At 46.2% G+C, this 20,373-nt stretch overlaps 2 protein-coding genes across 4 annotated transcripts; one reads left to right on the top strand and one right to left on the bottom strand.

Moving 5' to 3' along the window:
• The first annotated feature begins 309 nt into the window (after window positions 1–309).
• LOC131140776 (cytoskeletal protein Sojo-like) lies at window positions 310–7,480 on the top strand. 2 transcript variants are annotated; one of them, XM_058091500.1, is made up of 21 exons: window positions 310–795; window positions 1,482–1,556; window positions 1,614–1,697; window positions 1,765–1,815; window positions 1,881–1,901; window positions 1,991–2,053; window positions 2,123–2,158; window positions 2,220–2,291; window positions 2,355–2,426; window positions 2,525–2,569; window positions 2,636–2,698; window positions 4,024–4,086; window positions 4,165–4,227; window positions 5,990–6,052; window positions 6,198–6,260; window positions 6,326–6,409; window positions 6,474–6,515; window positions 6,576–6,638; window positions 6,724–6,771; window positions 6,833–6,961; window positions 7,024–7,480. In XM_058091500.1, the coding sequence occupies exons 1-21, from the start codon at window positions 429–431 to the stop codon at window positions 7,302–7,304; spliced, it is 1,848 nt and encodes a 615-aa protein (XP_057947483.1). In that variant the 5' UTR covers window positions 310–428; the 3' UTR covers window positions 7,305–7,480. The 2 variants fall into 2 exon arrangements, with proteins under 2 accessions (XP_057947483.1, XP_057947484.1); XM_058091501.1 differs by lacking the exons at window positions 4,024–4,086; window positions 4,165–4,227.
• On the bottom strand, window positions 5,780–19,359 carry LOC131140774 (mitogen-activated protein kinase-binding protein 1-like). Of its 2 annotated transcripts, none has more exons than XM_058091497.1 (31): window positions 19,035–19,359; window positions 18,668–18,759; window positions 16,200–16,262; window positions 16,082–16,139; window positions 15,845–16,015; window positions 15,639–15,776; window positions 15,387–15,569; window positions 15,126–15,286; window positions 14,851–15,049; window positions 14,636–14,785; window positions 14,370–14,557; window positions 14,214–14,305; window positions 14,012–14,137; window positions 13,875–13,945; window positions 12,260–12,381; window positions 12,119–12,194; window positions 11,941–12,046; window positions 11,795–11,858; window positions 11,576–11,704; window positions 10,496–10,599; window positions 10,366–10,403; window positions 10,149–10,265; window positions 9,943–10,038; window positions 9,748–9,872; window positions 9,552–9,676; window positions 9,350–9,484; window positions 9,200–9,281; window positions 8,876–9,129; window positions 8,178–8,810; window positions 7,898–7,983; window positions 5,780–7,827 (listed from the first exon to the last, which is right to left on the bottom strand). In XM_058091497.1, the coding sequence occupies exons 1-31, from the start codon at window positions 19,146–19,148 to the stop codon at window positions 7,591–7,593; spliced, it is 4,335 nt and encodes a 1,444-aa protein (XP_057947480.1). In that variant the 5' UTR covers window positions 19,149–19,359; the 3' UTR covers window positions 5,780–7,590. The 2 variants fall into 2 exon arrangements, with proteins under 2 accessions (XP_057947480.1, XP_057947479.1); XM_058091496.1 differs by having other exon boundaries at window positions 5,781–7,827; window positions 11,941–12,052.
• Between the last annotated feature and the right edge of the window lie 1,014 nt (window positions 19,360–20,373).

Raw genomic sequence — 20,373 nt, 5'->3', positions numbered from 1 at the left:
TTTATTTTTCCGGATTTGGCAACCCCAAGTGTACTGGTAGTATAATAGTACATTGTACTACTAACACTATTATGATACTACCAGTACGGTAGTATCATAATACTAGTGTTAGTAGTACAATGTAGTACAAGTAGATATTACAAAGTCCAGATTAGCATGTTAGCTATGTTTGGTATGTTGAAGTGATCCCTGTGAGAAGCAGGAAGTTGAGGGGGGGGGGGGTCACATGATCTGTAATCTGGACCTTCTAGTGAGAACACAAACATCATTGTGATTGCAAACAGCAATGCATTGTGGGATAAAGTTCAACACGACTCTGAGTGTGTGTTTATGTTAAGTATACGTGGAAGTGTGTGTGTGTGTGTGTGTGTGTGTGTGTGTGTGTGTGTGTGTGTGTAAGGTGCAGGCTCGTCACTCACTAGTCCGCAATGAAGTCCGCTGCGGTGGTTCTTCTTCTGCTGCTGCTGCTTCTCAGCCCGTCTACGGTCTTTAGTCTGGTCCCGACCCAGGAGGACTCCATCGGGCTGCGGCTGGAGGACTCGGACGTCCCCCCGGAACTTCCGGTGATCTGGAATGAGTTAGTCGGGTTGAGGCACCTGGTCCTGAGCCTGCAGGCTGTGGCGGTGGATCAGCGTCAGGCCCTTCGGACCACCGAGAGCCGCCTGAGGGATAGCGAGGAGGAGGCGGAGCATCAGAGACGCGTTCTGGACTCGCTGCAGGTAAAGATGGAGGCTGACAGGAAGTTGCTGACTGAGCTGAACATGGCCCTGAGGAGGAGCAAGGACCAGAGTGCGGGTGAGTCCACTCAGATGGGGGCGTACTCACATGAGGCCATTAAAAACCGTTTTGGACTTGGGCATGAGTCTTGCTCGTTCTTGTCCCTGGATGGCTTGCAATTGGGGGGTGGGGGGTGTTAAGGCAATCCCAAGAACGCCCCCCAAAACCGAGATACCTTTTACTGGGCATTGAATCGATTGCAAATGGTCTTTTCAGGTCGTCTTAGAAAACACTTCACCTCTCATCCAAGCAGGCTTTATCAGTTCATGCTGAAAGACTAGGTAGGACAGCTCTAGACTGGGAACTTGGTGCAAGATCCAATGTCTAGACAAGACCACTGGCCTCTACCGTGTGTCACCCACATTTCTGTTCCAGTGTTTTGGTGCTGTTCCCTTCAAGGAGTTCAGCACCCTCATGTTCCTGTCCTCTTGGTCATGGTAGGGGGGGTACTGTTGAACCCAAAACACGGCGGTGTTTTCGTCTTAAAAATCATCCCACAAAAAATCAATGGATCAATAGATTGGATCTTCAAGTTCTCAGACTTTCTGATGTTTGTCCCACTGATGAAGCCTGCTCAGATGAGAGGTGAAACATCTTCTGGGATAACACACTTACAAGTCAGTCAGAGACCTAGTGAGGGCCCAGGTGAGTCCAGACCACATGAGACCAAGAGTGTAGCAGAGTAATTGTTGTGTTTTGGTCAGATGAGGTCCTGAAGATGAGGTCCAGATTGAACATCAGTGAAAGTTCTGTGGAGGACTTGAAGAAGAAGACGTCAGGTGAGCCAATCATCTGTTTGATTGACATCCATTGATTAACTGGTGAACAATGTCCAGCTCTGGCGGCCGACGTTCCTTTCCTGCGGGCGAGGTTGAGGGCTAGCGAGCGTCTGGTGGACGAGTTGAGGAGGAAGAGCGCAGGTGATCTTGATCGTTTCAAAGAGCCGCCAATCAGAGATGCGACTGGTCACGTGATGTTTGTTTTCAGCCGTCATGTCACGACTTTGCTTCATGGAGGACCTGAGGAGGCGGAGTTCAGGTCTGAGTTCAGGTCACGTTGTTCTTTCAGAAGAACTGTTGTCGAATGTTGTTTTTTCTCTCCAGCGGACCAGCCGGTTGTCAAAGGTCAGCTGAACCCAGACCTGCACTCAAGCGGACCACATGATGTGTGGAAGGAAACAGGAAGTGAAACAAGCCATCTTGTTGTCTTGCAGAGAAAAATGTCCGACTACAAGAGGCGGAGTCCCAAGTGGATGAGATGAACGTGGACAATACGGGTGGGACTCATCATTCCTGGTGGTACACGTTGACCTTTCATAACATCACAAAGATTGTCTTCCTTTCAGGGCGACGTGCGTCTCCGCCATCCGACGTAGCAGAAGGTCAGAGGTCGTGACGACGACATCATCGTCAACGTGGTTCCTAATTTTTGTGTTTCGTCAGATTTACCGCGGCTGCATTCCAACGTGACCGCCCTTGACGCTCGCCTTCAGCTGGTGGAGAACAACTTGACAGGTTCCTCCTCTTCTTCATCAGCAACAGCAGTGTAAGTGAGTGATCACGTTACCATGGTTACAGCGCAGACACACAGAGTCTCAGACCTGGAAGACAACGCGTTGAAAGTCGACAGCAAACTACAGGAGATCAGAGGTGACCACACCAGACTTGGTGGTTTCATGGGCAGGTTTGTCGTTAATCCGTGTGTGTGTGTGTGTGTGTGTGTGTGTGTGTGTGTGTGTGTTTTATAGCTACTGTGGTGACCACGCTGAACAGCACATGGACACAAAGTGAAGGTACAACAACTGTTGTGTGTGTTTGAGTAAAAGAAGAAAAAGCATCAGTGATGTTCTTGTCTGCAGACATGAAGGCCCGTCTGGGGGTGCTGGAGAATCTGGTGGAGGATCTGAGGACTGCCAAGTCAGGTGACATTCATGAAGGTTCCAGAACAGGGGTGGGCAAACTTTTTGATGGGCGGCCGCATTGATTTAACAAAATTGACGGGGGGGGCAGACTCGATATTTTACACGTAACAGTCCAGCTGGAATTATTGTATCTGTAAAAGTGTTATGCAATCTGCTTTATGGGCACTTTGGGATCATTTATTTGATGTAAAGTAAGTTATAAATTTATAATAATAAATGTATTATTATTTATATAATTATTATTTGTTATTATTAATTGTATTATTATTATTATATGCTTGTGTCCCTTTTTTCAGGAGCACTTTGTAAACAACAGACCACATCAAATAACGAAATTATTAAATCTGTGTCATGCAATCTGCTATATGTGCACTTTGAGATCATTTATGTGATGTAAAGTGTGTTATAAATTTATAATAATAAGAATAAATTCATTATTATGGTATATTATTATTATTTGTTATTATTATTATTATTATTATTATGTGCCTGTGTCCTTTTTTTCAGGAGCACTTAAATTTATAATAATAAATGTATTATTATTTATATTATTATTATTTGTTATTATTATTATTTGTATTATTATTATATGCTTGTGTCCCTTTTTTCAGGAGCACTTTGTAAATAACAGACCACATCAAATAACTAAATTATTGTATCTGTAAAAGTGTTATGCAATCTGCTATGTGGGCACTCAATAATAATTTATTATAATTTATTAATTATTTATATTATAATTTATTAATTATAATTTATTTGATGTAAAGTGCGTTATAAATTTATAATAATAAGAATACATTTATTATTATTTTATATTATTTATTATTATTTTATATTTTTATTATTATTATTATGTGAAGTGCATTATACATTTATAATAAGAAGAATAAATTTAGTATTATTTTATATTATTTGTTATTATTATTTTATATTATTATTATTTGTTATTATTATTATTATTATTATTATGTGCCTGTGTCCCTTTTTTCAGGAGCACTTTGTAAACAACAGACCGCATCAAATAACGAAATTATTGTATCTGTAAAAGTGTTATGCAATCTGCTATATGTGCACTTTCAGATCATTTATTTGATGTAAATAAAATGAAATAACGAAATTGATAAAAGCGCCAAACCATGAAAATGTCGTCTCAGGCCATGATGCCAGCTTGTATGTTGACTTTAAATGAAATACTTTGGAAAGAACGGGCGGGCCGTATTCAAACACTTGGCGGGCCGGATGTGGCCCCCGGGCCGTAGTTTGCCCACCCCTGTTCTAGAAGGAGCAGATATGGAAAGCTCTATCGGGCTCTTTTCATGTTTCAGTCCAATCAAGTCAGCTTTCCAGCATGGAAGTGCAGCTGGCCTCCAGCCACAACAACACTGCCGGTATGCTAACATGCTAATTAGCGAAATGTGAAATGTTAGCAATGTTGTGGAATACATTCGCCAATGTGCCACTTACAGCTCTAGAGGTCATGGTGAGGTCAGCCGAGGCTCACGTGGAGAAGCTGAATCTTATCAGCATAGGTTAGTCCACCTTCTGCTTTTCTTCTTCTTTAGCTGTGATGATGACATTTGGTCTACACACGTTTTGTCATGATGGGTTAGGGTCAGGGGGTCATGAGCTAACGGGTTTGTGTTATGTTGTGATGGGTTATGAGATGATTGGTTAGGGCAGGGGTCGGCAACCTTTACGATCAAAAGAGCCGTTTTACTTTTACTTTATTTTAGTTTTATTTAATTGAAGTTTTAACAGCAGAATACAATCAATAGAAGTGGAGTGTTCATGTGTGATGGATGCCAAGTCACCATCTTGGTTAAACCTCAATACCTGACACCTGAGTCTCCAAACATTTTTGATTGACTGTCAGATTTGGAGGGAATTTTGGGGTATCAAAGTAGTTCAGAGTAGAAAAAGCAGAATAAAGTCAGATTTTTTGCAAAAAAATCATGACAAATATGCGTATTTTCCCCATTCGGGTGTAAAAAAAAAATACTTGAGCATTGCAAAGGGAGCCACAACAAAGAGGCTGAAGAGCCACATGCGGCTCTGGAGCTGTGGGTTGCTGACCCCTGGGTTAGGGTTACGTGGTGATGGGTTTGGGTTTTGAGGTTTTATGAGGTCATGGGTTAGGACAGGGGTGGGCAAACTACGGCCCGGGGGCCACATGCGGCCCACCAAACGTTTGAATCCGGCCCGCCAGTTGCTTTTAAGGTCTGATTTTTAAAGTGCTCCTGAAAAAAGGAAACAAGAACATATAGCTGATAGTATGACAATTAAAATTAGACAAATAATTCAAGGCGTAAAATTATTAAAATTATTAAAAAATTATTTAATAATTATTTAAAAAAATATTAAAAAATATTTAAAAAAATATTTAAAATTATTAAAAATTATTTAAAAATATTAAAAAATATTAAAAATTATTTAAAAATATTAAAAATTATTAAGGTCATGGGTTAGGACAGGGGTGGGCAAACTACAGCCCGGGGGCCAGATGCGGCCCACCAAACGTTTGAATCCGGCCCGCCAGTTGCTTTTAAGTATTTCAACTTTTAACATACCAGCTGGCAACATGACTTTCAAGTCGGATGTCTTATTCAGTAAAAAATAAAATAAAATAAATCGTAGTTTGATGTGGTCTGATGTTTAAAGTGCTCCTGAAAAAAAGGAAACAAGAACATATAGCTGATAGTATGACAATTAAAATTAGACAAATAATTCAAGGCGTAAAATTATTAAAAAAATATTAAAAAATTATTAACAATTATTAAAATTATTAAAAAATTATTAAAAAATTATTAAAAAAATATTAAAATTATTAAAAATTATTAAAAATTATTAGAAAATTATTTTAAAATTTATTTTAAAAATATTTTAAAAATATTAAAAAATTATAAAAAATTAATAAAAAAATTATTAAAAATTAACAATATTAAAAATTATTAAAAAATTATTACAAAATATTAAAATATTTAAAAAAAATTAAAAATTATTTTAAAAATATTTTAAAAATATTAAAAATCATTAAAATTATTAAAATTATAAGCGTAAAATCATGTGTGTTATATACATACATATAAATATATGTTCTGGCCCCCCGCACAATTTTGTTAACTCAATGCGGCCCATGAGTCAAAAAGTTTGCCCACCCCTGGGTTAGGATTACGGGATGATAGGTTTGTGGTTATGAGGTAACGGTTTGGGTACCGGACCACCAAATTCTAGCGGTTCTCTCCATCAGGGATCGGCCTGCATTGCTGATGGAATTCTTTTTCCTTTTTTCAGCTCGGGAGAAGCAACTTTCCAACATGGCGTCCCAACTGATCGGCAACCTCAACAACACGACAGGTGCTCTCATGTCCCGACCATGACGTTCTCGTTTCACGCTCATGTATCGTATCACGTACAAAAGTAGTGAGACACATTTCCTTCTGAGAACCAAGTATTTTGATGAGTTTGGTGTGGAAGAATTCTAATAATATTTAGTGTGTAGTTCTGAAGAACCGACTGAACCTGAGTGAGAAACGTCTGGAGGAACTCCAGACAGAACACACAGGTGAGTGTGTGTGTGTGTGTGTGTGCGTACAAGTACGTTGTGACAGGCGTCCACTCTGACATCAGCGAGTGACGGTCAGCTGGCGACGGTCATGCAGACAGTCAAGGTCATAGAAGGTCAAGTGGTGGAGCTGCGGATGAAGAACACAGGTAAACATGACACGCCTACATCCTCATCATCATCATCCTCCTCACTGTGATTATTATTTGTCAGAGATGAAGTCCAGACTGGAACGTGAAGACCACATGGAGACAGGTGAGACCACGCCCCCGCCTTTACAAGCCCCTCCCTCCTCCATCACTGTGTGTGTGTTAGTGTTCCAGGACAAGTTGAACATCACTGAGACGGAGATAAACGAACTGAGGTCGACAACTGAAGGTAAACGGACGCCATGTGTGTGTTTGATGTTCGCCTTCCTGACATGATGACGATGATGATGATGATGGTGGGTTTCCTGCTACAGAGCTGATGTCGCAGTTGCGCGTTTTGGAGCAACACAGCCAGCGGTCAGGTAACAAAGTTGTGAGCTGAAGTAGCGTGTCGTTGGCATGTTGTGATGATGTCATCACCAGGCGAGACCAAAGTGGCCTTTGCCGCCGCGCTCACCGATTCGGGATCAGTTGGACCCTTCGACCAGGAAACGACGCTGATCTTCTCCAAGATCTTCACCAATGTCGGACAAGCTTACGATGTGACCTCAGGTGAACTTTTAATGACATCACCAAGTGTGTGTGTGTGATGACATCATCTTGATTCTACGCAGGTGTGTTCACGGCACCCGTCGGCGGCGTTTACGCGTTCAGCTTCACGACGGCCGACTTCCTGAAAGGTTACATGGGCGTGACCTTGTACCGCAACCAGCAGCCCGTCATCTTCAGCCTGGACCTCAACGACCACGGCGGCTACGCGTCGGTCACCAACGGCGTGCTGCTGCAGCTGGAGACGGGCGATCGCGTCCGCCTGAGTCTGCCCGCCAGCTACCGCCTCTACGACGACACGCGAAACTTCAGCATCTTCGGCGGCTTCTTGCTCTTCTCGCTTTGAGCTCATCGGCGCGGCATCGCCTCGACAATAGACAATCTCGGACTTTGTTTTCACGTCTTCAGGACGCATGTGAACGTGTCCGACAACGCTTGACGTGCTAACAGTCAAACATTTATTTAACATGTGACATCAAAGGTCGATCTGTCAGGCCACGGCGTTTCCATGGTTACACTAAAGTCTGTTCAAATTGCCATCACTGTGTATGATTCCTTCTTCATAGTCATCTCCAACAGGAAGTTGGCCGCCATCAGGAAGTGAAGTTTTCATTTCAAGTCCAGAGTTGGATCTAGGCGTCGTCCAGGGGGCGGAGCTTCCTGTGGACGGCCTGCAGCAGCAGATGGGAATACTCCTCCAGAAGCGCCGTCGTCCTTTCCTGGCCCACCACCTCCAAAAGCCGCCCGCCGCCGGCTGCCCCCAGCGGCAGGGACTGAAGCTCCGCCCTCATGTCCTGGAAGGCTTCTGATAGGACCTGGACCATGTGACCCCGCTCGGGGGTGGCGTCTTCCGAATGAGAAGAGCTCACCTGCGGGGAAGGGTGGTCATTTTGAAAGACATGAACGGAAAAAAGCGGGACAGGAAGTAGAGAGGCGTACCTTCCTGTAGAGGTGTGCGGCTCGCTTGAAGCAGCTCAGCATCTCATTGGTCAGCGCTCGGCACGCCTCCACACTCATTGGCTGGTCTGCAGCGAGAAGGACGTCAAAGAAGCAATACGCAAACGTGACGTGACAGGTGGGCGGGGCAGACAGGTAAACAGGGAGGAGTCAGCGTCTCACCGGCCGGTGATAGAGAGGAAGAGGAGGAATGATGAAGGCCGTAACGCCAGACGAAAAGATGACAGGATGAAGGGATGAGGAAAAGGAGAAGATTCCAAACCTGCGTCGTCCTTCGGCTCCACGCCGCCGCCGCCGCCGCCGCCAGCCTGAGGCGCCTCCCCCAGCAGGGGCGGAGTAAGGGGGGGGATAGAGACGGGAGGGCGGCCAGAGGGGGCGGGCTTTGCAAACGGCGAGAAGGATGTGATGGTGGGTTTGTCAGGAAGCGGCGCTCCCGGCAAACGGGTGTGGAGAAAGCGGGGGGGGGTGGCAGCCTGGTTACCACGGCAACTCAAAGAGGAAAAAGAAGAGCCGACAACGACTGGGGCGATGGCAGCTTGCGGGGGCGTGGCTGGGGGTGTGTCGGAGGCAACCAGACAGGAAAAGCCCGCCCCCGCCGAGGAATCCAGGGAGGCCTCATTGAGAGCTTCGCCCAATGAGACGGAGCGGGACATTTTGGCCATGGAGCTGGTTGTGGGGCTCATGTAGGAACGCCCCGCCCCTACGGATGGGGAGGAGGACTTCCTGGGCGTTGTCATGGCAACATTTTCCTGGTCTGAAACTCTGGGGGACGCAGGACTGGACCTCTGGGGGGGCGGGGCTGCAGCGATGGGGCGGCGGGGGCCAGATGGGAGGCTTGTGGGACGTTGAGGCGTCACTCCTCCAGTTGAAGGAGAGGTCAAAGGTGAGACGCGGCCTGAAAGATATTGCGCAATAAAACAGAGTCGGCACTTCCTGCTTGTGGACTAGTTCTGGTGGTACCTGGGTCGCTCAGCAGGTTGTGGACAGACTGGGACTTCTGCAGTCTGGACGAGGTGTCGGGCTGGAAGACCACGTTCCTCTTGCACTCCGCCTCCTTCTTCCCTGGGGAGGGATGGAGGTTCTGCACCGCATCCTCCAAAAAACTTTCTTTTTGGTCCTGGTTCTGGTCCCTCAAAGGATGAACCTCAGAGACCAGAGGGCAGGCCTTAATCTCCCGGGTTTCTGATCTGGTCTGAGACCAAGGTACGGCCCGACTGAGGAGCAGAACCAGACGAGCTCATGAATAAAATAAGAAACAAAAGGTGGTTCTGGACAAGCTTCTACCTTGCAGCGGAGTTCTGCGAGAGGAACCTGGAAGAGATGCTGAGGCTCTCGCTGGAGCTGTGTGAGGTTCTGCTTGGTCCCTCTGCCAAAAGAAGACAAGTATGTGTCGGAGCACGTTTGGACTCATCCAGTGGAGCACAAGGATGTCACCTGCAATGTCAGCCAGCGTGACAAAGTGTTTCTTCAGGAAGGCTTCCTGGTCCGGAGTCTGAGGAACAGGCCCAGCGTCGTCTTCCTCGTCCAGCGAGTCTCCATTCTCACTGAGGTGTTCCGTGTGGTCCGAGTCTGGCGAGACGAGACTTGTTATTTTACCTGCAACGCATTTGGTGACAGTCGTGACCTGAGGTCTCACTGTCTGCTCCCGGGTCTGGACTTGAGGTTCTGGAATTGAATCTGAGCGAGCAGCCGCTGTCCGGACTCGGTTTGTCCTGCTGTCCGGCCGCAGCTGCAGAAGCCGTCTCCTTCACCTCGAAGTCGCTGCGAGAACCGGACCGAGTCAAGCGTGTGACGGACATGACGAGTGTGAAGACATGAGGACGGCCTTCAACCTGCTCAGGCTCACTCGGTCCTCCCATTGGTCAGGAAACAACACCTGCTCTTCCTTCTCTGGGCTCTGATTGGACGGCGACATGAAGTCGGGTCTTTGATTGGTCTGTGACCCCAAATGCTCCACCTGAGTGGGCGGAACTGGAGTCAGCGGTCGAAGGCCCGATGCGAAGCACCGACAGGTTCCAGACACTGACCTGCAAACTGATGCTACTTCCTCGCTGCTGATTGGCTCTCTGAAGCCCCGCCTCTGCGGCCCAGACTCCCCTCGGGCTCCCATCATTGGTGAGTGTCTTCATCGGGAGGGAGGAAATGAAAGATTGACATTTCATAACAAAAGAAGCTTTTTCATATGGACTGGTATGATGCTACCACCCCCGCCCCCCACCTCCGCCCCACCCACCTCCGCCCCCGTTTCCAGCTGTCTCAGGTCCAACATAGACTTCATTGCCAGAACATCGCCGGCACCGCCAGACTTCCTGGACCAGCGCCGGCGAGGGAGACGTCCATCTGAAGGAAGCTGGGGAAAAAAAAAAACATTAATTAAAAAAATATATATATACGTATATATATATATATATATATCAATATAAAGACTGATGGGGTCAAAGGTCACTCACCGTGTTGTAGCTTGTGTTCCTGTCATGTGACATGTCAGCTGGAAACAAAGCAAATAGATGCAGCGTCAACTTTGACCTGTGGGTTGTTTACTATTAAACGACATGATGACATGTTGCTATGGCAACACACCTGCTTCCTCCTCCTCCACCTTACTGAGACGGCCCGGCTGCACCCCCTCTTCCTCCTCGTCGCTGTCTGAAGACATGGCCACCGCGCGAGGACACTCCGTCTCCCTGCGGCACCAACAGCATATGACATCATCGAGGCGCCGTGTGTACGGCCATTCACGCAGAACTGTTGCCATGGCAACCACACACAATGGCTACGTTTCAATTTTTGGCGACTGAGTGGTTAGCACGCAGGCCTCACAGCTAAGAGACCCGAGTTCAATTCCACCCTCGGCTATCTCTGTGTGGAGTTTGCATGTTCTCCCCGTTTTCTCCGGGTACTCCGGTTTCCTCCCACATTCCAAAAACATGCTAGGTTAATTAGCCACTCCAAATTGTCCATAGGTATGAATGTGAGTGTGAATGGTTGTTTGTCTATATGTGCCCTGGGATTGGCTGGCCACCAGTCCAGAGTGTACCCCGCCTCTCACCCGAAGACAGCCAGTGACCACCCTCGTGAGGATAAGCAATAGAAAATGAAAAAAATTATTCCAACAGTAAAATATGGTGGTGGTAGTGTGATGGTCTGGGACTGTTTTGCTGCATCAGGACCTGGAAGACTCACTGTGATAAATGGAAGCATGAATTATTGTTAATATGCAAATATGGGCTGCACGGCGGTCGAGTGGTTAGCGCGCAGGCCTCACAGCCAGGAGACCCGAGTTCAATTCCACCCTCTTCCATCTCTGTGTGGAGTTTGCATGTTCTCCCCGTGCATGCGTGGGTTTTCTCCGGGTACTCCGGTTTCCTCCCACATTCCAAAAACATGCTAGGTTAATTAGCCACTCCAAATTATCCATAGGTATGAATGTGAGTGTGAATGGTTGTTTGTCTATATGTATATATCAAAAATTGAATTCCCATCCCAAGCCAGGAATGAGACCACAAATTAGGTCCATGTTTGCTCCCGTTGACACACAGCACCGCCTGTGACGTCATGTTGTGTTGTGTTAAGATTCCACAGTCCAAGTGTCCTTGTTTTGGTCATGTGACCAACTGCATATGTCAACGTACAGTAAAGTACAGTAGAGTCACATCTCACCTGAGCTTTTCTGCTCGCTGCTGAGTTGCATTGTGGGACACGTGACCTGTGGTGGAAGGTCTGAGGTCGGCTAGCCGCTGCCGCATCTTGAGCGTCATCTCTGGGCTCAGACGCCACACGAAGATACAACTGCACACACACACACACACACACACACACACACATATGCAGGTTTGACTCAAGTTGTGCGCCAACATGGCTCCACGACATGAATCGTACCTGTCTCCTGACACGCTGATGAGGCGTGAGCAGTCGCTGGTGAACTTCAACCCTGTCACCACCTCTGACACACACACACACACACATGGAGCAGACTGTTAGACACACACACAACAACACACGCACACACACAAACAGTGACTGACCCGAGTGTCCAAACATGGCAGCCACACACTCGCCAGAGTAGAAGTCAAAGATATTGATGCTCTTGTCTGAACAGGAAGTTGCGATGTAGAGACCTGACGGGTCAATCTGCACCTGAGGAGGAAGAGGATGATGACACTTCCTGCTCCCATTACCGTGACAACAGACATCAACGTATACCTTGATGAGTGTTCCATCTTCTCCTTGAGATCCTTTGTAGATTTTCTTCTGCTTGCTGTTATTGACGTTAAAGATCCTGGAGAACAAAAGGAGCAAACTCTTCCTCTTCCTTATCTTCACAACAGACGAGGGCGGTCTCACCTTATACTGCGGTCCTGACAGCCAATGGCGGCATACTTCCTGGTTGGCTCCACGTCCATGTCATACAGCGTGGTCTTTCTGGCCACGTGATGCGTTCGAATAAACTCCAGTCCGTTGTCCGTCTGCACCAACAGGAAGAGAAAGGACTCCGTTACAAACATGAGTGAGGGGGTGGGCTGCATGGCGGGCAAGTGGTTAGCACGCAGACCTCACAGCTAGGAGACCAGGGTTCAATTCCACCCTCGGCATCTCTGTGTGGAGTTTGCATGTTCTTCACGGTTTTCTCCGGGTACTCCGGTTTCCTCCCACATTCCAAAAACATGCTAGGTTAATTAGCCACTCCAAATTGTCCATAGGTATGAATGTGAGTGTGAATGGTTGTTTGTCTATATGTGCCCTGTGATTGGCTGGCCACCAGTCCAGGGTGTACCCCGCCTCTCACCCCAAGACATTTGGGATAGGCTCCAGCACCCCCCGCGACCCTCGTGAGGATAAGCGGTAGAAAATGAATGAACATTATTCCAACAGTAAAATATGGTGGTGGTAGTGTGATGGTCTGGGACTGTTTTGCTGCATCAGGGCCTGGAAGACTCACTGTGATAAATGGATTATTACTACTACTACTAGTAGTAGTAGTAGTAAGCTAGTATTAGCCTGCTTATTGGGTTGCTTATTAGCCTGCTTTTGCCCTATTATATACAATTTGTCAAAAAAAATTTAATAAAAAAAAAATTTGAAAAAATCAATGGAAAAAAAATCAATAAAAAATATCAAATTATTTAGGGGGTCTTAAGAACATTTTAAAATAGGCCTAATGACGCCACTGGCTCTTAAAAGTAAAAAAAACATGCTAGGTTAATTAATTAATAAGTGGTAGAAAATGAATGAACATGATTCCAACAGTAAAATATGGTGGTGGTAGTGTGATGGTCTGGGACTGTTTTGCTGCATCAGGACCTGGAAGACTCACTGTGATAAATGGATTACTGTGATAAATGGATAAAAGCAGCTAGTATTAGCCTGCTTTTGCCCTATTATATATAATTTGTCAGTTTTTTTGGGGGAAAAAAAAATAATAATTAAAAAAAAATAAAAAAAATCAATGGAAAAAAATCAATAAAAAAATATCAAATTATTTAGGGGGTCTTAAGAACATTTTAAAATAGGCCTAATGACGCCACTGGCTCTTAAAAGCAAGTATTGGCTTGCTTATTAGCCTGCTTTTGCCCTATTATATACAATTTGTCAGAGATTATTTTGTGTAAAAAAATTTTTTTTTTAAATAAATAAATGGAAAAAAAATCAACAAAAAATCAAATTATGTAGGGAGTCTTAAGAACATTTTAAAATAGGCCTAATGATGCCACTGGCTCTTTAAAGTAAAAAAAAAAAACATGCTAGGTTAATTGGCGACTCCAAATTGTCCATAGGTATGAATGTGAGTGTGAATGGTTGTTTGTCTATATGTGCCCTGTGATTGGCTGGCCACCAGTCCAGGGTGTACCCCGCCTCTCGCCCCAAGACAGCTGGGATAGGCTCCAGCACCCCCGGCGACCCTCGCGAGGAAAAAACAGTAGAAAATGAACGAATGAATGAATGAGTGCGAGGGCCCCACCTGCTGGCCGGTACGGAAATAAATACTTTTGTCGGCGCCGCAGCTGATCAGCCTGACTTTATCCTCATTGGCTGAAAGACAGGAAGCAAGTGATGATGAAGCGAGTGAACACAGGAAAGAAGTCAAAGGTCACTGACCAGTGAATCTGACGGCGGTGATGGATGACGAGTGCTCGTCCAGCGTTTGCACCAGACGGTAGTCGGCCGCGGCGTCCAGCACGTGGATGAGGCGATCTCGACTGGCCGTGGCCAGAAAGTGCACACCTGACACGCGTGGTCATGTGACATTTGTAATCTCAACGGAATTACGTGTTTTTTGCTTGGGTCACATGACACTCACCTGTGCCAACGTTTGAAAAGTCCAGACAAAGAATCTCGGAGTCGTGAGCCTGAACGTTGATGATCTCCTCCATGGTGTCCACATCATGGACCCTGACACGCACACGCATGAAATGCCACATTTCATTTCAGATGAATTTCCCGTGTGATCACAAACCTGAGGACCCCCGAGCGGTCTCCCGAGGCCAGGTGCTGTCCATCAGGACTGACTCTCAAGGTCCTAATGCCGCTCCGAGTCTGGTCGCAGTGTGAGCCCTCCGAGGTCGCTGGCGCCACGACCGAGACGCTGTCCGTGTCCAGCAGGCTCGCCAGGTTGTCATCCACGTAAATGATCTTGTGCAGATCCTGGGTGGTCAAAGGTCGGCGGAGTTATTGGCGGGATTGTGCACATGTACGTGTGTACGTGTGCGTGCGTTCTCCTACATGGCTCAAGATGTTGGCGTGCAGAAGATGGCGTCCATCCACATTCCACACGCGTATTGTGTTGTCAGACGAGCAGGACAGGAAGCAGCCTAGAGGGAGGGACATCTTGCCTTCCTCTTTTCCCCCGACCCCGCCCTCTTGAGGAAACACCTGCGGGAGAGATGGGAGGAGCTTGTCATCGAGCATCGGGGGTCTCAATGACCTTTGACTCTCACCTCTAGGCTCCACACACACGAGGCGTGGTAGAGTGCCGAGTAGAGTTTGCCGACCCGCCGGGGGTCGCGGAGATCGCACACGTCCCACACGTAGATGCTGTGGTCGTTGTAGATGCACGACAGCCAGCGGTTGGCGGGGTCGTAGGTCACGGCCACCGTGTCAGGGTAGCGTGCATCCAGCCTACAGGAGAACAGCTGACTGGGAGGAGAGGAAGAGAAGGTTGAGTTCGGAGGAACGGAGTCGCCCGGCGGACGTCTGAGCGCGTTACCGTTACCTGCCATCCGTCATTGCAGCTACGTCGGCGCCCAGGAAGTGTGGGCGGGGCAAAGTGCAGATGAAGTGTAACGTCAGCGGACTGAAGGCTCGCACCGCGCCATCGGAGCAGCCGCAGAAGATGAGCTCGTCTGTGACGCACAAACACGTGGCCTGTGACGCCTGCAGACAGCGCACAGCAGGCGCCGCGTCACATCACGCGGCTTCAAGATGGCGTCGTAACACTATTGTTAGCATTATTATGCTAACGCCACCAACTCACCTGGAGCTCCACCCACTTGTCTAGCAGACGGCGGTCGTTGAATTGCACCAGCAGGCCAGAGGTGGTGATGCAGAAGGTGGAGGACGCCTGCGGGCCCCGCCCACAGCCCACGTCACAGAAAAAGTTGTTCTTGAGTTCTCCCAGCAGCCCTGAACGGCCCAGCAGAGGCACCGTGGCGTTCACCTAGACGTGATTATGATGGTCACATGGTCGCCACATGGACATGTGAGGTCCAAAAAGACAAAAGGTCACCTTGGACGTCTTACTGTGGTCCAGATACCAGAACTTGACGTGACGGTTTCCCGCCGTCACAAAGTACGAGCTGTCATGTGAGAAGGACACGGCTGTCACCTTACTGGACACCTTGTTGGCGGCCACCACCACGTCTTTCTACACACACACAGGAAGTGAAAACAGCAATGCGTCCAAGTGGACCGTTCCTGTGAGCGTCGGAGTACCTTCCAGTTCCACACGTGGACCATCATGTCGTGTTGGTAGCCCACGCTGATGATGTATTTGCTGTTCGGCGAGAACGTCACACACGCGACACCGTATTTGTGTTCCTGAAGCTTTGCCACCTGGGCGCCGTTCGCCACCTCCCACACGCGCACCGCCGGCATGTGGCCGCTCTGAGGAATGATCGCGTGTCACATGATCACGTGTGAACGTTGACTAGAAAACGTCACATGACTCACCTCGCCTGTGACCATATGCTTGCCATCGGGGGAGAACGCTAATGTGGTGATTGTCTTCCTGCAAACAAACGTTAGTGATGAGTAACCGTGGCAACGGCAGTAAACACACTGAGCTTACCTCCATGTGTTGAAAATGTGACGTTGTTTGTTCTTGCGAGGATGCAGCAGGACCACGACACACCTGAGGACGCACGACCACATGATCCATTCATTTTCTCGCTTATCCAATGAACTACATCCGACCAACCAAGGTGGAGGTGGGTTTGGAACGCTGGACAACATTTACATCTAACGTGCTAACGAGGATATTAGTCAATGTCACTGATGAAGATGTTAATCAACCTCACTGATAAACATGCTAATCAATGTAATATTAATCAATGTCACTGACTAAGATATTAATCAACACTGAAAAACATGTTCATGTGATGTTAATCAGTGTCACTGATAAATATGTTAATCAATGCTATTGATAAAAATGCTAATCAATGTCAGAATCCGAATAGTTCTACCAATAGCCTATATACTATACATGGATCCAAATATTCCAATATCCATGTATACATGGACCCAAATATTCCAATAGCCACGTATACATGGACCCAAATATTCCAATAGCCACGTATACATGGACCCAAATATTCCAAATATTCCAATAGCCACGTATACATGGACCCAAATATTCCAATAGCCACGTATACATGGACCCAAATATTCCAATAGCCACGTATACATGGACCCAAATATTCCAATAGCCACGTATACATGGACCCAAATATTCCAATAGCCACGTATACGTACATGGACCCAAATATTCCAATAGCCACGTATACATGGACCCAAATATTCCAATATCCACGTATACGTACATGGACCCAAATATTCCAATATCCACGTATACAAGGACCCAAATATTCCAATAGCCACGTATACATGGACCCAAATATTCCAATATCCACGTATACATGGACCCAAATATTCCAATATCCACGTATACATGGACCCAAATATTCCAATAGCCACCTATACATGGACCCAAATATTCCAAATATTCCAATAGCCACGTATACATGGACCCAAATATTCCAAATATTCCAATAGCCACGTATACATGGACCCAAATATTCCAAATATTCCAATAGCCACGTATGCATGGACCCAAATATTCCAATTGTATTCGGTTTATTTGCTGAAACTGAATGAATGTCACCTTTGTATTCCCAAAGAAAAGTGCAAATCCGAATCATATAATGGGATTCACTTGGGTGGAATATTCCTTTCCGCAATCCGATTGAGGTATCTTGTACCCGCTCAAATGGAAAGTTGTTCTTCTTCGTTGTGTTTTTCTTCTTCTGTTGTTTATTGGCGGTTGGCAAGCAGCTTTCGTGTGCATTAGCGCCATCTGCGGAACAGAATCTTCTATACTTATACTACTACAGTAAACCTCGGATATATCGGACTCGGATATATCGGAAATTCGCTCACAACGGACAGATAAAAAAGAACCGATTTTTCTGTAATGCATTTCCAATAAAAATTCATTGCATATATCGGATTTTTTATAACGGATTTCGCCTATTTCGGACAAAATCTCCAGTCCCGTTCCAATGCATTTTCATGAAATTTCCCTCGCATATATCGGATGGCCGCATCGTGGCGCTCCGATTCGCCGAATCGTGACAGGCCGCTATACGACGTCATTTGCAGCGTTTGCAGCGTTGCCTGCGCGTCCAGGTACATTGGAAACATAGTCAAGGAAGTGCCTTTTTATAACGGATAAAATCCCATTTACGCATATATCGGATTTCGCTTATATCGGACAAAACCAGTGGGAACAATTGAATCCGATATATCCGAGGTTTACTGTAGTACTTATACCTATACTTATCTATACTTTATTATTAAAAAAGAAAATATATATCTATATAAAACATGTCCCGAGTTTAATGATAAAATATTAGCAAGATTGAATTTGATCTTTTCCTGTTTAAATTGATCCCGGGTGCGTTCTTTCAGAGCATGCTCAGATATGACGTAACACGCAGATCCAGATGTTCTTCGCTTTTAAAAATGGAGGCCAGCAGTCGGCACTGGACTGCTAAGGAAAGTTTGTTTTTGATTCAAACTCAATTTCAAGACTAGACGAAGGAAAAACTGGGAATACAGAGTTATTCCGACAAGTGAAAGAAAAACTGGAGGAAGTCGGTATCATGTGATGTTGATGTTTACGTTTTACTGGGCATGCCCCATTGACTATTCTGGTTGATTATGGCGCCGCATGTAGACAGGAGATTGGAATATTCCTTTCCATGGATACCATTGTTTTCGGAAAGGTCGTTCGGAAAGGGGAATAACTCCTCATGTAAACGTGGCTAATGTCAGTGTAAGGTTTCCCAAGCTTGGAATTGTCTTTGATGTCGTGGTGCAACATGAACCATTGACAAGCAATAGTAAAAAATAAAACTACATGGCAGCCATCACCAAATGGCGCACCTCAGGGATGGCCCCTTGCGGACCCGTGAACAATTAAAGTGAACGGGAAACATACAAAGATGTCATCGTGATGTAACATGTAACTATACTCACCCAGCAGGATACGCCAATAGTCCGGTTCGAGGGTCACATGACAGCCCTCGGTTACCAGGTGCCGTGATGCCTAGAACCTTTTCCAAGGTCACCTGCAGGACAAAGGTCAAACGAGAAAGGTCAAATCTATTCATGCTTCAGCAGCTGTTTGCATGTTCGTCACATGATCGCTTGTCAGCAGTACTTGTCAGACTTGACAGACGAGTTAACTTAAATATCTTCAGGCTGTTTGACAGACATGTTAGCTTTAGCTTCCTTGCTGGCCAGTAACAGAGAAACATACCTGCTCTGGAATTGTTCATACACAATGATTCTACTATAGCTCTGTCATAATAACAATTAATGACTGGAGGTGTAGAAAACACACCTCCGCGTCGACCTGGCGGCGCGCGACTCGACCCCGCCCCCTCAATTTGATTGACGGTGAGCGCAGCAGGTTCTTGATGCGGCGGCTAATCGCGCCGCTTCCATCTGCGCTCATCGCGCCTAGCTCCTCGGCTAGCAGCTAGCTCTCTCCCGCATGACGTCTACCAGGCGAACCGCGGTCAGCTGAGCCGAACCGGCGGCGTCAGCGAGTCTCGTCCTGGGCCTGGGCGGATTCTAATTGTTGTTGTCTCTGGTTCTTCATCGCTTCTGTCACCCCGAAGAAGGCAGAAGCGGTTCCGTCAGAAGACAAGTCACCGTGCGACCACTATACACGTGTTTCCGGTCGTCATTTTCAAACTAAAGATACAATGACGGAAGTCGCACCGGGCCAATCTTTATTTCGACGATTGTGTTTTCAGACAGACCAGCTATATCGACTACACTTTTTAGTAAACACGTGATAATGCTTTTCTTACCGTGATGTTTTAATGGTTAATGGGTTTCGTTTTGCCATGTACCGTTTGATTCAGGTATATTTTTTAAATTACACACTGGACTTTTATTTTGCTGGTGGGACAGACAACTTCCTGTGTGTACGTGTCTGAATCAGAAGTGTAAATGTTGTACCTTTTGACAAGCACTGACTAGAAGAGCAATGCTAATTAGTGCCTAAAGTATTCGATAATGTTATGTTTCCTCGGTCAAATGTGCGAAAAAAAACATTTGAAGCACTTTCTGAAGCTTAGAATAAGTGAATTGAAGAGGCTAATTAGCTTGGTAGCTTGCTGAGCTAGCACCGTCTCTTATCTCCCTGTAGAGATTAGCTTGTCCAATGTAGCGTAAAGGTGACTACAAGGGTGCTATTTCATGTGTACAGGGTTCTAATAACGGTGAAAACCTTATTTAAAAGGTCATAAATAGGTTTTCTGTGCTCTAGCTTACTACGACAATATTCCGTTTATTAATATTGAAAGCTACTTCACGGAAATTCACTGATTACGGAACAAATTAACAGGATAGAATGATGGAATATTTAATCACAAACCTCATTAGCAGCCGATTAGCTTGCTAATACTTGGAAACAGGAACCAGAAGTTATCTCTATTGCACGTCTATGATGTCATCAGCGGTTGACTCAGTTGTAGTTTTTTTTTTTTCAAGAGTTGGTGACTAAATTGTCCATAAGTATGAATGTGGGTGTGAATGGTTGTTTGTCTATATGTGCCCTGTGATTGGCTGACCACCAGTCCAGGTTGTACCCAGCCTCTCAGCCGGGATAGGCTCCGGCATACCCTAAAATGGATTAAGCAGCATAGAAAATGAATGAATTATTTGAATGG

The sequence above is a fragment of the Doryrhamphus excisus genome, chromosome 13, assembly GCF_030265055.1.
Source record: "Doryrhamphus excisus isolate RoL2022-K1 chromosome 13, RoL_Dexc_1.0, whole genome shotgun sequence".
NCBI classification, from domain to species: domain Eukaryota; kingdom Metazoa; phylum Chordata; class Actinopteri; order Syngnathiformes; family Syngnathidae; genus Doryrhamphus; species Doryrhamphus excisus.
The sequence above is the reverse complement of the archived record's forward strand: the minus strand, read 5'-3'. Positions and strand labels throughout refer to the sequence as shown.

Excerpts from the sequence above, each read along its gene's own strand:
- LOC131140774 (XM_058091496.1), bottom strand. The coding sequence starts at position 19,148 with ATGAGCGCAGATGGAAGCGGCGCGATTAGCCGCCGCATCAAGAACCTG. Across the intron at positions 15,287-15,386 it reads ACAAGTGGGTGGAGCTCCAG|GCGTCACAGGCCACGTGTTT; the intron begins GTGAGTTGGTGG and ends CGCTGTCTGCAG. Across the intron at positions 12,382-13,874 it reads ATTTCCGTACCGGCCAGCAG|ACGGACAACGGACTGGAGTT; the intron begins GTGGGGCCCTCG and ends CTGTTGGTGCAG.
- LOC131140776 (XM_058091500.1), top strand. The coding sequence starts at position 429 with ATGAAGTCCGCTGCGGTGGTTCTTCTTCTGCTGCTGCTGCTTCTCAGC. Across the intron at positions 6,410-6,473 it reads GCTGCGGATGAAGAACACAG|AGATGAAGTCCAGACTGGAA; the intron begins GTAAACATGACA and ends ATTATTTGTCAG. Across the intron at positions 6,962-7,023 it reads AGCTTACGATGTGACCTCAG|GTGTGTTCACGGCACCCGTC; the intron begins GTGAACTTTTAA and ends GATTCTACGCAG.